The following is a 16,485-nucleotide window of genomic DNA, read 5'->3' as shown; positions in this document are numbered from 1 at the left end:
TTTTAGATAAATATTCTTTTCACATTTCAAATTTGAATAAATGAATTCTAAATGTGAAAAAAAATTTATATTGCTATTATGGTTAGCTTTGCAATTTAAATCACTTAAATTTTTTAATTTGTACATAATTTTAAGACTTGCTTTATTAAATAAAAATTTCAAGTAAGGTTTCAATAACCTCAAATAAAAACACAATGAATGTCACTTTAAATTTTTTTTTTGCAGTCAAATTCAGTCCCCCTTAGTCAAATTTGTTACAAGGTAACTAATAAAGTTTTTACCATTTTTGCTTTGCCACTGAATGAAGTAAGAATAGGTATAACAAATTAGTGTATCACATAGTTTAAAAACCATGTAGTATAACGAATCCCTGCTGGCGGTCGTTGAAGAGGACAGTAGTCTAACGTGTGGTAAATTTGCAAGACAGTTTAATGTTCTCTGATTAAACAGTTAGGCTTTACCTGTACTGCTTAGGTAACACATACAGGCTGAGCAAGTGGGTTCTGCACTGGTGGCTGCTTGCATGGTCATTGCTTTTTTGCTACCATATCGCATATGATTCAATCAAGTGCTTATTAGTGAAAAGTGGATCTTGTATGAGTTATCCAAGCATTCCAAAAAGAGGTTGTCACTTCCAGGACACTGTTCTTCATAGAAAAAGATAATCTTTGAACCTCAGCAAGACTATGATTTGTATCTGGTACGCTAGTTGTCAAGTGGTTCACTATGAGCTATTACCAACAAGGTAAATGGTCACTGCACACACTTCACTTGCAACAAAAGGAGACAACACTGGTGAATTGCAAAGGTGTACTCTACATGTATGACAATGCATCGTTTCATGTCATTGGGAGACTTTATGCTAGCCTCCTTACTCAAAAGACCTTACATATCATTCCTTTCACTATCAGGGCAATCATTTTCATGAAAAGCCCTCACTAATGAAAAAGACGCAAGCAAGCATTCACAGACCTTTTCAGCATTCACAAAGTTTTACAGCTGCAGACATTTAGGCAAAAGGTTTTGGATGCAGATGGAGAGTCCTTGAGGACTAACAGTACGTTACATTTCCTGTAAATTAAAAAAAATTTTTTTTTTTTGGCCATTAAAAGCTACAAGAGCTTTATTGGTTAACTATGTAGTAGTTAAAATCAAATGAAAGAGATGAATCAATGATTGCGAGACTACGAAAATTGCTCCCAATAAGATTTTTTACTCCATTCACTGAAAATAATGAACGGATTTTCCCTGAATTCACCACCATGAAAATTTGATCATGTAAACCTGTTAATTGAGTTTCTTTTTCATAAAATGTCTGAAGTCCTAAAAAGTTAAATTATGTATATAATTAGAAGATGGACCCTATATTAGAACAATCTAATTTTTACTAGTACTATTAATTAAACAAAAATTAAGATAACAAGATATTGCATCAAAAATTCAAATCTTTTGTTCATTCAAATCAATTAATTTAAAGGCTGCATTTCTATTAGTAGAAAACCAAACGTTTTAAACACACACAAAAAAAAGAGGGGGGAAAAAAACAGAAACATTTAAAAAAGAAGCTAAAAATCAAGCAAAATATTTCTTATCAGGACAATTATGATCCCAAACTATACAAGCCCAGTGGCAGTACAACTTTTAGTTTAGAAAAATAATTTATATTAATTTTAAAAACTATTTTTTACCTAGTTACAGAATGATAATAATAAGTATTTCCTTCAGAGTCAGTAGCACTTCGCCAATTTTTCGGAAGTTTTACTGGCTTGACTTCCTCAGCAATAGGTGAAGGTTCTATTTCTTGAATTGGTAACACACCTGATAGAGGCATTTCCTGAATTGGCAATGAACTTGATAGAGGCATTTCTTGAATTGGTAATGTATTCGATAGAGGCATTTCTTGAATTGGTAAAGTATTTGATAGAGGCATAGTACTTGATAAAGGCAAAGTAGATAAAATAGGTAGAGGGTTGATTGATTGCACTGGAAGCACATTTGTTGAAGATAATGGCATAGGGTTTGAGAGTTGTGCTTGTTGGAGATTAGCACTTGGCAGTGGTAGAGAATTTGATTGATGGGTAGCAGTTGTGCCACACTGCACTGGTATGGTTGAGATAGACTGAATAGGCACCTAAAATATTAAGTCACATTAATACACTATATAAAAAATGAAAACCTTATAATTGTCTAAGCAAAGTGAAACTAAAACTTTGTGCAAGGGGCAACAGATCTTATTGTGGTTAAGAAAATAAAGATATAATTGTACAAAAAATTAAGACAGTATTTACTTAGAGTTGTAAAAAGTAATTCTATAGGCTAATAAAGCATTTAAATTTCAATAACATTCAGTTAAAATCATTTTCTCAGCACAGATTTTATATTATATAAACAATTTTAATTGGCTAATTTTGAAAAAAAANAAAAAAAAAAAAAAAAAAAAAAAAAAAAAAAAAAAAAAAAAAAAAAAAAAAGCAAAAGAACATGTTTTTAGCAATGAGAGTTCTGCATTTTACAATAACAACATAATCTCAAAAATCCATTATTTTTAAGTAAAAACGTTGATTATTACTCAGGCAAGCTAATTTTAATTATAAATAATATTATACTGATGCTATTAATCAATTCATCAGTTAGAATTGACTGATGCTAAACAATATGTAAATTTCAAACTAAGATATATGTCTAAAAATAATTTGTTCCCAATCCTAATTGCCAAAGTCGATAAATAAAGACAATCATTAAGAAAGAGTTTTATTTAACAAAAATAACCTAAATAAATAATTAAAACAATCCATTTCCTTCAATTTTGTATAGTAGTATAAATATTAATTGTCAACTGGAAAATTACTTTAAAGACTTCAGAGGGAAAACACTTATTTATTTACTTGATGCAAGCAATAACGTTAGATCTGAGTCCTGAAAAATAAATTCCTCAAACAATAAAAATATGGAATTTAAAATTAGCTAGAGTTTTATGCTATTGCTAATTTACTTTTCTCAGAACTTCTGTTTTATATAATACTAAGGCCAACTTTCAAAGCTTTAATCATATCAAAAAAATTAGAGGATTTAAAGGCTTTTACATTCGGTAAACTACATTACTTTTGACGTGAAGAAATGATAAATTATAATAAAAGAAGCAAAAGAAAAGCCCTGTATGTAATTATGTTTTTCACCATTAACACAATAATAGCAAAAATATTTATCAAAACCTTTTTGTGACTTTACAAACATGTTAAAAAAATTAATGCCAACAAAGAAATAAAATGTTATACATGAAAATAAAACAATTGCAAATTATTAAATGAGCACATAAAGCCAGATTGGCCATTGCTAGTGAATGAGACGTTTACATGTGGAGTAAAAAAGCACAAAATGCAGAAATGGCTATGACAAACTTAAACAACGATAATAATCATTAAAACAATAAAAAATTGCTGTTTTAATTAATTTCTAACTAGTACTTTAATTGCTTGATTTGAAAACATATCAGAATATCTATTAAATAAGACTGCTATACTAAGAAAGCTGATATTATGGGTCCTGCCAACATTTTTTGAACAAACAACACTTTAAGATAACAGCAAGCAAGTTGGAATCACAAATGGATATTGAGAAAGTCACAATTAGATATTAGAAGTTGTTGAGCCTTAAAATTCCAGTGTGAAAGGTGGGAGAAACATTGATTGCACATGAGTATAAATTAGCAAAATCTAGTAGTTTTCTGGTATATTTAATACAGCTCACTTGGATTTTTTTGTTAAGAGTACAACACTATTCATTAAATAATATAGTACATAAAGGGGCTATCCATAAAAGATATAACGTTTAGAGGGGAAGGGATTCATGAAATTGCGACAGTTTCAGACAAGGGGAAGGAAGGAGGTAATAACAGGGGTAAAAATCCAAACTTCGGTTTAAATAAAAATATTTAAAACTAAAAGAGAAAATATGTTTAACTTTTTCACCAAAATAAATATTTATCTAATATTTAGTATTGTTATGCTCATAAATGAAGAGCTTAGTAAAAGAACCAACTAAGTGACATTTTGAAAAAAACTTGAGAATTCTCGGCAAAAGTTCCTGTTTAGTCTTATTTAAATATATATATCATTCATTTATATTGCAAAATATATTAATTCAAGATACTAAATAGAAGAGCCTACTCAGTAACATTTGAGTAATTTTTAGATGGAAGAACCGGCTAAGTTACTTGGCAACAAATAGTCAACAAACTACTCTAGAAAATCACTTGCTTGGCAAGGCGCAGGAAGAAAAAAAAATTGGTGAATATAAAAAAACTTGAAACAGCAGCTTCCAGAGATTAAGGAGGAATCTATATATTTTTACAAATCAAAAACAACTCTTAAATAACTTCAACATATAATTTGTTTTGTTTCTGGCTCACATTAGTTAGTGTTTCCGACACACTTCCCTGGTAATGAATAAAACTTTTTTTCCTAAGCAAAGTCGCATTGAAAATAAATATTATTGTGCGCTTAGGCAACTTTTTCAGTTTATTATTATTGATACTGGCCGAATATTCGTCCTTTTTGTGGGTTGAGACAAAACTAAATTATCAATAAATCAGCAATGATCAACGTTACACAATCATGCACAAAATTGAAAGAGATATGAGGACACAATAAATGAACTTAAATTCCAGTTTTTTAATTATTGTTTTTGCTGCTCTTCTCGATGGTTTTCCGCTATTAGAATAAGTAAAACATATTTTTAGAGTTTCGTCCTCTCAAAATTAATATTAACAATGTTCAGTATTCTTTGACATAATTCTATTGCTTGAGATCAACTCAATTACAATAATCAAATATTTTTTCTCTCTTACTTATCCCATTCACTAGGTTGTAAAAAGCATGTTTACCACGAGCAAATAGTAGATATTATGACACGTACATTAATATATAGTACATATTAAAACAGCTCCAAGTAGCATAATATCGGCCCCAAATAGTACTTAAAACAATCAAAAATAATCTTACACTTTCTGGATAATTTCCTTCTAATGGTGCAGATGACACAGTAGGAGGTTGTTGAACATAATAGAAGGACTGGTTTTGATTTAGAGGATTGGGTCCAGGTGGATAGCCAGATACTGGAATTGTTTGATTAGGTACAAACTGAGAGGGTGGAGGAACATTTGGTGGCAATATATAATTAGTACTAATTGGTGGTGGGAGAGATGGTGGAGCAACAGATTGAATGGGTGGAGGAATACTTGTAAGAGATTGTGGTAATAGAGGAGGAGGTGGATGTTGTTTTGGCAGTAATGTAGATGGCGGTGGCATATTTGTTGGATGTGTGATAGTCGGTGGTGGAACAGCAGTATTCAAAAAGTTAACCTGTAAACAAACAAAATATTTAATCAATGCATAAGAATAAATAGAAAATGTCAACTATTTAAAGACATTATTATCAAAAACGAGACCTTTAAGTAAAACTAATAGGGACACGTAAATAAATCTCTATTTCATAATGATCAATTAGCCATGCTTAATTAGCAATTAATGAACAATCATGATTAATGAGTCACAAATCATACGAAAAAATGAATGAGCAAAATTAATTGAATAGTTAGATTTTAAGTAAAGAAATATAAAAAACTTGTCTTTTCAAATTTTCAAGAGCTATTTGACCAGCTTTGTTCACATTTTTGCCATTCAAAATTAAACAATTTAGAATGATGTAAAATGATGTATACGCTATAAACCAAATTTTTGGGTGAGTATTAAATGAGATAAGAAACAAAAACGTTTTTTTAACACAGAATATTTTCTATGGATAAACAAGTTAAGTAACCGTGCGCACATCTTTACTTTTTGAATAGCTGAAATAGTTTTCGGCGGGGCAAATGCAAAACGTGAAATCAACAATAAAAGGTCATAACTTTAAAAACTCAACTCAGGGGTGATTCTGACACTAAAGTGAAAAATCTTGAAAATTTTAAGTGCAAAAAATCAATATCAAGATTAATAGAAATTGATATCAATTTATATACCATAGATTTCACTTGCAGATGTACTTTTTATGTAAAAAAATATATTCCATTAATAAAGATATTACCTGTGGAGCTTGTGGATAAATGATCTGTTGAGGAAACATTGTTGGTGAGCTTTTAATCGGTGGAGGTTGAGCAGTAGTTGGTAAGACAGGAGGTGGAAAATTTACAGGTGGCTGATTCAAGTATGTTGGAATTGGAAGAAGATTTGGTTTGGTAGAATGCTGAGGAATGGGACTAGAAGCAACAATAGACAATATTGGAGATTCCACATCTAAAAGTGGATCTAAAAAGGAAAAAAAACAAAATTTTTTTTTCTCTTGATACTATGAAGTAAGAAAAGTGCAAAATTAAAAGAAACCGTATTTTTAAACAAGATTTAAAAATATTAATTTATACTATAAGTACCAGTTTTTTTTATTTACAATAAAAAAGGGTCAGAGTAGTTTTTAATAAGCTTAGTACATAAAGCTGAATAAAAGACTGGAATATCATGTTACACTTATTTAGAAAACACTTATTTGGAAAAATATGCAATATTAATGTTTAGAAAAAAACAACAAGATATCTATTAAATACTTTTTTTTATTTTTAAAAGACTTAATGTTCCATATTTATAGCTAATATGTTTTTTAACCAAACTCCTTGTCTTTACAAAGCCAACATCCATCAACTATATTTTATTTTAAAAAGCTGAAATAAATAACAAATTATTTACCTTCCTCCAAGTTCTGTGGTATTTCTTCAGCTCTTCTAATTGGTTTATTTACACATGGCAGTTTTGGTAAGCTTCTGGAGAGGGAAAAAAAAAACATTACTGCAAACATACTTTTTAAATGGGGAAAAAAAAAGAGATTTAAGAAAATTCTTTTTTAAATTAAAGGGAAGGTTTCTTACTTGCGATGGTGGTGATCATGCTTGAAGCTTAAATCAGGATTGTCGAAATCGAACCCTGGAAAAATATAATAAAGCTAACTATTGATAAATAATTTCTATTATATAAGCTGGTTGAGCTAACTATTTCAAACAGATTTTGAGAAATTGTACATAGGGCAATTTCCAATTAAGACATTAGAAAATTCGAATACAGCCAAATGTGTTAACATTTGAAAAAACCAAAGACTAACATGACTAGCTACAATAAAAGCTTGGGATTTAAACTAGGTATACATAGTATAAGGGAGAAATGAGCATACATTTTGACTGATAGCAAGTTTTTTTTTTAATGTTAGAGAAAGGATATTAATGCACTTAAAAGGAGTTGTTGAAAACAACAGAGGTACCTAAAAATTTCTCTGCACCACATTAGTGCAGGAGTAAGAATAGGAAAAGGTAATTATTAAATTCGCAAAAACTGGAGAGAGAGGCATGTAAGGAAGAGGATGGAAACATATCATAAATGAAAAGACTTGAAGGCCATGTTGCTGTCATAGATCAAAAAACCCTGAATGAAATGGTGGAGCTAATTATTATGCGGTTGATGAAAATAGATTGGACATCAATTTCATTCTTTTTTTGTGTTCTTATATATTCTCTTGTCTTATCTAGTATCCAGATTTTTTTAAAAGGTCAATCTAACCTACAGCCAAGGTTTCATTGACATTGGTTAACCAGAATATTTTAGTTAGACTAAACAATGTAATTTTACAAATGAATTCTTACTTGTTATTAAAAGTTTTTCAATAATGCAAATTATTTCTTAACAATTGAGATAAAAAAAAATACTATAAATGATGAACTAGGTTAATATAATATTCACTCACTTTTCATGTTGTTAGATGTCTTTCCAGCTATCACAACTTGTATTTGATTTCCAGTAATTTCAATCTCTGGTTTTTTTATTTCAGCTTGAACACGAGACATAACACCATGATCAGCTTCTCGCTCATCTTCTTTCCTTCGTTTTTGTTGCTCCAAGCGAGGAATGCGAAATACTTCCTGGCAAACAAATAATACAAAACATTAAAGTTGCTTAAATATTTTTGAAAACACACAATTTATAAAATTTTCTTAAATTGGTGTACCAATTTAATTATAATTTTTTTTTTTTAGAACTAGACAACTACCTTATGGTTTGAAAATTGTAAATACATGATCTTCTAATTTTAGTGACATATTTGTTATAAGTTTTAGTTAAGTTTCTCTCACCACAAATAAAGCTGTTTTTATGTTACTTAGACAATCTGATATTCGATGCAAGATAAAATAATTATAATGTGTAATTATACAAATTTTGTATCTCATTATGCAAGAACTCATTTTAATTAATTTATTTTTTAACAAGTTTTATTTTTATAAGCTTTGGATAGATCTTTCCATATAAAGCAAGTAAACAAAATTTATAGTTAATTTAGAATTCTATGAAGAGAAATTATTTCTCAATGCTAACCAAATACTATTTCAATGTGTTACAAAGAAAAAGAAAATAAAGTGTTACATTTAGAATTAATTTTACTAGCAAACATAAGACAAATAGCCTAAAAACTCTCAAAATTTCCACATCAAAATATTTGAAATATAAACTTTTATTTTAAGTGCAATAATTAAGTTAAAAGGAATATTTTAAAAAGTTAATTTAAGAAGTACCTATTCATGATAATACAGACAATTTAAAAGTCTATACAATTGTACATAAGTCATTATAACTAATGTTTTGGGAAACTGTTTCTTTAAAATTTATTTATATAAATTCCTTCATAGGGCATCAAAACTAAGAATTTATTTTCACTTGATCTACAAGTCAAATTAATTGAAATAATGAATTTCTTGAACATTGCATTTTTTGTTAAATAACAAGAGTGTCTTATTTTGATATTTCATTGATAAAAGAGAGAAGTATCATAGAATCTACTTCCTTCAGCATTTTTTTTTTGCTGAAAAAAAATCCCACATGGTAATTTTTTTAAAACCTAAAAACATTAAAAAATATGGCAATCTGTATTTAAAAAATAAATGGTTTTAAAATATGAATTAGAATGAAAACTATTAAAATTAATCTTTAAAAATTTCACAAGAGAAGTTTTTAATTTGACGTTTTAGTTAAAATAATTAAGATTTCCTTTTAATTGTAAATTACGTTTTAATAATTAATCAGAAGGAATTTTCAATATTGATAAAAAACCAAATTGATTGAAGATCTAGGTGTAAAAAGGAGGAAGGTGTTTTTTTTCTTATAAAATGCCTAGAGCTTTAGTTATTTTGAACTAGAAAAAAAAAATCCTTCAGTAATTGGTACAATGAAGAAATTACCGTATCAAAGCAAAGCATCTAGTAGTACCTTTAAAAAAATTCCCAAATTAAAAGGCCTCATTTTTGTTTCAAGTTGTCAATTTTAAAACAATTATAAAGCAATTTATAGTTATGTAGGAAATTTTTCTTTTAAAAAATCTTTTAATAATTAAAAAATGGTTTAAATTGTAGAACTGTACAGAATAACAAAGACAACTAGAAAGTTGATATATTTTATTAACAAAATAAGAACATACAAATAAACATTAAATATGTAATTCATTAATAAATTATTCTAGACACATTATTCCTTATTGATAGCGCAAACACTATGTTAAAAATATTTATACAGTGATAGACTTCGTAGAACCAATGAATCTTGTACATAGGGCTATAAGCCAGGATAAGGTATACAATTAGTGGATGGATCATAAGTTTCAGTTAACACGAATTTTGCAATTTTTACAACTATTATTATTAATAAAAATAAAAAGATTTTGGTTAGAAAATGCAAATGTTTTGATCCTTCAAAATGATTATTTTAAAATTCATATTTGTAGACAATTGAATGTTCTGAAGACACAAAAAATGAAGAATATTAGGAGGAAAAAATTGAAAATCAAGACAAAATATTTCTCACCAGAAAAACTACATATCCTAGTTGTTCGATTGTCAGATTTATGTGAATAATATAAATAAATAAAATTAACGATAAAAAATAGAGAAAAAAACGATATAAAAATATATATAATTAGTTTAGAATGCCGCTAGTTGTTTGACTATCAAATGTAGGACTATAACATAAATGAATGAAATTTGAATAAAAATAATAACGCCAAAAAAATAATAATAAAAAAGAATGCAATCATAGGATGTTTGTTTACCAAAGCCCGTTGTTTGATTACTATGATTTATTGTAGAATATAAATAAATGAAATTCTGATAAATAATTATGATGAAAATTAAACTATATATATATAGAAGATAATTCATGAAAAACTTAAATTTATAATCACAAATGATTTGGATTTGTCAAATTTTTTTAAAAATAAAATAAAGATAAAATTGATAAAATATTTAACAAATTCAAACACATAAAAAAGAAGTAAATTGAGAATTCATTTTTTCATGAAATGAATCTAAATAATTTTGTCAATCAGTTCGAAATAAATTATGAAAAATTAGCACTGAATTATAAAGAAAGTCAACATGATTATTAAACTTTTCAAAACTCACTTTTAAATTCTTCCAAGTACACAATAGTTCTGATCCTATGGAGGAGACATCTTTTCTAAGCGTATCTGTGTTTTCAACAGCAGCATTTGTTTTCGAACTTAAGTTTTGCTTGGTTTCAGGTAAAGTATCGGGCAATGGTATATCGGATGGTGAAAGATCAAATTTTTTGTTATCTCCTTCAGCAGGAGGAGGTAAGCTTATGTCCGAAACTGAAAAATTCGTTTTAGTAGAGGATGATTTATTTTCAGAACTGTCTGTTGCATGCTGAGAACCACTGCTGTCAGTCTCACTGTCAGAAAAATCAGAGAATTTCATTTTTTTGGTGAAAAATTCAGAATTTCCTTCAGAAGAGAAATTTGTCAAGGAATTGTCTTTTTTCACCACATCACATTCTTGCACCCATTTTTCTACAATGCTCATAACTTTGCTGTCAAGAAGCATAGTCTTGTTGGGAATAGGAAGTAGTTGCAACACTTGAAGGATCTAAAGGAAAAGATGGAAGTGACAAATTAGAGAGACAAATATAATTTCCTTAAGTTTGAAATTTACAGAACAGATTTTTTGAATCCAAAGGAAGGGGAAAAAAAATCCCAATTAAAAAGAGAGAAAGAAAGGTACTTGAATCTGCAAATAGGGACCATATGTTTTCTAAACATAAATGATTTTTTTGTACAAAAATAATTTTCATTGGTGAAATTATGTTTTAAATAGATTGAATAAAATTATTAAAAAATATAGAATATAAAATATCACTGAGATGCAATGCACATATTAAGTTTTCCAAAATGTAAAGAATTTCGAACAATTGGCATATAGGTACATTGTATATACATTGGTATATAAGATATCTTCTGTTTTAATGGGAGATTTTTCTTGAATACTTTTTTGAGAAAATAAATAATCAAAAATTATTTGGGAAAAAAAACTTCACAAGTTATTAGAATACTTCTATAAATAAAAGTAGCATTTAATAAATCTTTTATTCTCACTTTTGTTTTCAAATCCAAGTCCACAACATCTGTCATCCAACTCCAAAGAAGAGGCAGTCCATGATAATCCAAAAACAGCCGCAAACAAGCTTGTTCTTCCGTTTTCTGCAATAAATTAATGTTGAAAAGACTTTATATTCGCTAATTGTCTGTCTAGAAACCTTAATTCATATTAAAGAAACATTTATTGTATTTAATATTAAAATTAAAAGAAAAGTTACAAGATTAATAAAATTAGTAAATTAATAATTTAAGGAAAATATGCTGACTAAAATTATGTATTACATCTACTTCAATATAATTCAACTATTGAACTAATTTATAAATTATCAGATTAAAAAAAAAGGGCAAAAAATAAAATCATTTCCCACCAAATTACAGCTATTGGTAGCTATCTGGCACACAGTCACAAAACCACCACACCACTGCCTTTACAAATGCACCGTTTTTCAATTCTGCCTTTACTTTACTGATGCAGGCAATAGTGCTCTGAACAATTGTTTTTTCCATCAAAGTAAAAATTGAATTTTATAATTTATTATACCTTCTAAAGGTTAATACGGAATTTATAAATTTACAATATATACTAAGTTTTAAACATGAAAAAATTGCCGAGTTTTGGAAACAAGAATAAATAAGCTCCTATAGGAATCTTTTTTCATAAACCTATACAAAATTTTAAACTAACAATAACGAAACACAAACAAAAATTGTAGATAAAAATTAACTTTTTAAATAAAATTAGATATTTAGTCTTAAAAAACTTTAAATTCAGAACTAAGTTTTGACATAAATTAGTTGCAATTTCAAAAATGAAATGATTATTTAAGACCTTATTTTAGATAAGTTTTTTAGATTTTCAACTGTTTTATCCAATTTCTAGTTTCTTTTCCTTTTGGAAGAAAGCTTTAAAAAACAGTGTTTCTGGTACATTGTATTAATAGAAAGTTTGTATTTTTAGTTAGAAAAATAAGTTACAAACTTAAACGATAATTTAAAAAATACTAGTTCTTTTCTAAGAAAATAAGCAGATATCTTAGTCAACATGCATACATCATATAAACTTTGCTTTGCAACCTGCTAAATGGCAAGATTTGAGAGTTAAGGATAAATTTGAAATTTTGCAAAACTACGATTAATTTCCTAAATATCGTCAACGTGAAGCAGTACTTAAATTAAGGATTTCACCTACTGCTTTGTTTAACATTCTAAAACAGAGGCAAAAAATTTCTGATGAAATTAAAAGAATGGCTTTGCTGGAATGGTTCAAAAATGCTGGCGAACTTTAAATGTCCCTTTTTTATTTCAGAAAGCGCAGGAATTTGCTAATCTGTTAGGAGAGTCTGACTTTAAAGTAACAGATGGATGCTTAACTTGATATAAGGACAGCAACAACATTATTTATCTTAAATGCATGACAAAAAGCGAGATGCTGATTCTAAGTATGCCGAGGACCAGATAAAGGATGGATGGCCAACATTGCTTTAACAGGGTTCTCACCCAATTTTCAAGGATCTACAAAGGAGGCAAAAAATATGTATTTCTATTTCACCCATAAGAATTTACTAATAGGAGCTTTTCGAAAATTGCGTTAAGAGTAAATTTCTTTATCATTTTACATTTGATAGCATCACAAATTGCACACATCAAAACTTAGGAAAGCCCCTTCCATTTTCTTCGAATTGGAATAAAACTTATCTGGACATGTTAGCAAATAAAATAAAAAGTTCCAAAAGTTGCATATGTTTTAAAATTAGTGCATGCTACACACGGTTAAAACAAAGCTAATACTAGACATGGTTTCGTTTGTTTTCCTTTTACTATTGGTTTTCCTATAAAATACTTGTATTTTGTAATCTAATCACATGAGAGGGGTAAATAAAGATAAGAGCCTTTTCCAAATTTAGACCAGACTAGAAAATTAGATAAACTTAGCAGACCTTCTACTGTCCAATAAAGAAAACTGTGAAACGAAGAGGAGTGAATGACATTTCTATTATTTTGCAAGAAGTTCCCCCCCTTTTTTACCATGTTTCTTTTGTAGAAATATTATTTTTAAAATTACTTCCAGAAAATAAAAAACTTTTTAAGGACCCTATCACAGAATTCAAGCACTTTTTGGGGCCCTGATTTTTTCCAACAATTCAAGTACTGTGGGAACCCTGTTTAAGACTACAGATCTGAACACATATTTAATACTTATGAAACAAGATTATTTTTCTGTGAATTTCCAGAATCTACATAATTGTTTAAAAACAAATCAAAGGGGAAAAAAGTATAACAGTGCTGCTTAGATGTAATGTGACAAGAAATTTAAGAGAAAAATAATCTCTTTTTGTGGTAGGAAAGAACAAAAAGCCTTGTTGCTTTAAAGTAAACAACTTACCAGTTAATTATGCACATAGCTATAACATGTGGATGACACAAAATATCTTTAAAGAATTCCATCTTGCATGGGATAAGGATTTGAAAAATAAAAAAAAAATGTTCTATTTTTGGAGAATTGTTTAGCACATCCGGCTGAAGAGGAGTTACGTTTGAGAAACATAAAGTTGGCGTTTTTGCCTCCAAAAATTACATCAATAATCCAACTCCTTGATTAATAGAATAAGATATTTCAAGTTTTATAATCAAAAAAGTATTTTTTAACGAATAATCAGAGACAATGACTCTCACAAAAACAACATTGTTAATCCTAAATTTTGTTTATCCTGTTTGAATTCTTTAACCATGCCTACAATTGACAGAGCTTGGGATATTGTTTTGTCCGAAACAAGATCAAACTAATTAAAAAAGTTTGGACTAAACATTGCCGACGAGGCTGATAGCTTCACAGAGAAAATTATCATCAACAAAGTAGAAATGGATGAAACTTTTTTCAATAGATGGTAATTTACAAACACCAGGAGAGAAATCTGACTATGTGAAGTTGAAAAAGACATAATAAATTATACAATTTTGGTGAATCAAAATGCCAAGGAGTCAGCCTCGGAAGATGAATAGTAATATAAAATTAAATATGACAAGTGATTATCAAAAAAAGATAAAGCTAGCATAAAAGTAAAAAGAATAGTGATAAATTTAGTTATGTTATTCGAACATATTCACACTCTTCTATGAAAATTTCTTGTCTTTTATACTCTTCAATAGAGGTCAGAAAAGTATGAAATGTTCTATGATGCCTTTTAAAGCAAAGAGGTAATATTGAAAGCTACAAAAACTCTTACAAACTAATAGACAATGTTGAAATGTCTAATTATCAAACATTGTTAAGCAAAATATTTAAAAATGCTTTCGTAAATTAAAAAAATGTAAGAATATAATTTATAAAAATGCTAAATGTAAATTAAAAAAGTTAAAACAAAAATGTAATTTAACTTTTAATGTGTTCTTTAAGTTTCACATTGAAATCTCTTTCTCTCTAAGTGTGGTTTATAAAATCAAATGTCCTCAAAACAAAGGTGATTTTAATATGCTGTCGGCACTGTATTTTTTTAAAAAGACTACTGCAGCAACAGCTAATATAGTTTCCATTTTAGTGCACACAGTATTTTTATACATTGCCAGTTACTCATAATCATATAAGGTAAATAATTTAGTTGAAAGTTATTGCTATATTTTAAGTTTCATTTTGAACTTATTTTTAAAAAAGGAAAGAATCAATTAACCAATGTTAAACACACAATTCTTAATTACCGATTAACTTTTCATAAACAAGCAATTTTAAAATGCAATTAAATTATACACGCGTTCGGGGTATTATTCCGTGCGAGTTAATAGATAGCTGTTGACAATATTACTGTTCTTTTAGTGCATATTTAATTTTAAACAAAATACAAATAAAATGTCTACATATTTTTATAAATTTTTTTTTTGGAAGTAAACCTAGACTTAAAAATTATTAAAAGCAAGTGGTAATGAGCTTTCTTTTCAACAAAAGCAGAGCCATAGCAAATTTTAAATTACTTCAATACGATATACAAGATGGAATAATACAATATATAAATTAAGGATAAATTGCCTTTATTTTAAAATTCTTCCAATAAGATTGTTGATAAAAGCAATTAATAATTATGTTATTTACTAAGACATTGCAAAAGGCGAGGGTGAAGAGCTTGAATTTGGCCTACGCTGCATTAGCCCCTGTGCATTAAGTGCATTTTACAAATGTTTTTTAATATGTAAATTGCTTAACAGAAACTAAACTAAAATGTATTTACAAGTACTAAAATCAAATTTAAACTTGTTTACACGATAAATAATCTATAAGACAATATCACATTTATTTATAATTCTAGACTTTCTAAATTCTGATTAATGTAATAAATAGCTTTTTAATAATCTTCTAATTAAAAAATTCCTCTGACCATAAGATTTCCAAATTGGAAACATATCTTGTTTTAAGATTTCAGTTGACATTTATGTTTCAAACAATTCTATTCAAATTTATATACACAATTTTATTTTAAAATTTAGAAAAAGCCTCATGAAACAATAAAAAATGAAATAATTTAAGGTATTTGTGCTTTTTATTTTTTGCATCAATTTTATTTTTGCAAAGTTTTATCTATAAAAGTAGTATTGAAGAAATAAAAATTAAATACATATATTTAATAACAATCAGTGATAGTGTTTTGATTGGTAGTTGAATATTTTTAAGCTTGTTCTAAAATTATTTCTTTTAGAAATTAATATATTTTAATTGTTAAATTAAAATGTAAATATCAGTTTGAAAATACTGATATATTAAAGTTAGACATGGGATAAAAATTTTGAAACACGGTTCAGAGGGAAAAAAGATTGTTTAAAATATACTCACAATAATTATGTCGAGCAATTGGTGCCGAGTAGCATTCTCATCAGCTCGCACCATTAATCGAGCAAATTTTAATGTTTCTTCCCTGTTCCTTAGACCCTTGAAGCCATTTAACTTTTCAATTTCTTCTTCCAACTGAAACAAAAATATAATGTAAAGTGGCTTTGGCTTTTTTCATCATATCTTACTTAAGAAAAAAT

General features: G+C 27.9%; 1 protein-coding gene across 3 annotated transcripts in view; it reads right to left on the bottom strand.

Moving 5' to 3' along the window:
- The window catches only part of LOC107455936 (histone-lysine N-methyltransferase SETD2), a 38,890-nt gene that overhangs the window by 7,735 nt on the left and 14,670 nt on the right, over positions 1-16,485 (bottom strand). For all 3 annotated transcript variants that reach the window (XM_043040868.2, XM_043040870.2, XM_071179540.1), the window contains exons 10-18: positions 16,289-16,420; positions 11,470-11,574; positions 10,481-10,963; positions 7,780-7,954; positions 6,914-6,968; positions 6,735-6,808; positions 6,082-6,302; positions 5,001-5,360; positions 1,689-2,131 (exon numbers count right to left, since the gene is read on the bottom strand). In XM_043040868.2, coding sequence (XP_042896802.1) covers positions 1,689-2,131; positions 5,001-5,360; positions 6,082-6,302; positions 6,735-6,808; positions 6,914-6,968; positions 7,780-7,954; positions 10,481-10,963; positions 11,470-11,574; positions 16,289-16,420 — 2,048 coding nt within the window. The remainder of the gene's footprint in view (positions 1-1,688; positions 2,132-5,000; positions 5,361-6,081; positions 6,303-6,734; positions 6,809-6,913; positions 6,969-7,779; positions 7,955-10,480; positions 10,964-11,469; positions 11,575-16,288; positions 16,421-16,485) is intronic.

Source organism: Parasteatoda tepidariorum, chromosome 4, assembly GCF_043381705.1.
Source record: "Parasteatoda tepidariorum isolate YZ-2023 chromosome 4, CAS_Ptep_4.0, whole genome shotgun sequence".
In the NCBI taxonomy this organism is placed as follows: Eukaryota; Metazoa; Arthropoda; class Arachnida; order Araneae; family Theridiidae; genus Parasteatoda; species Parasteatoda tepidariorum.
The sequence above is the reverse complement of the archived record's forward strand: the minus strand, read 5'-3'. Positions and strand labels throughout refer to the sequence as shown.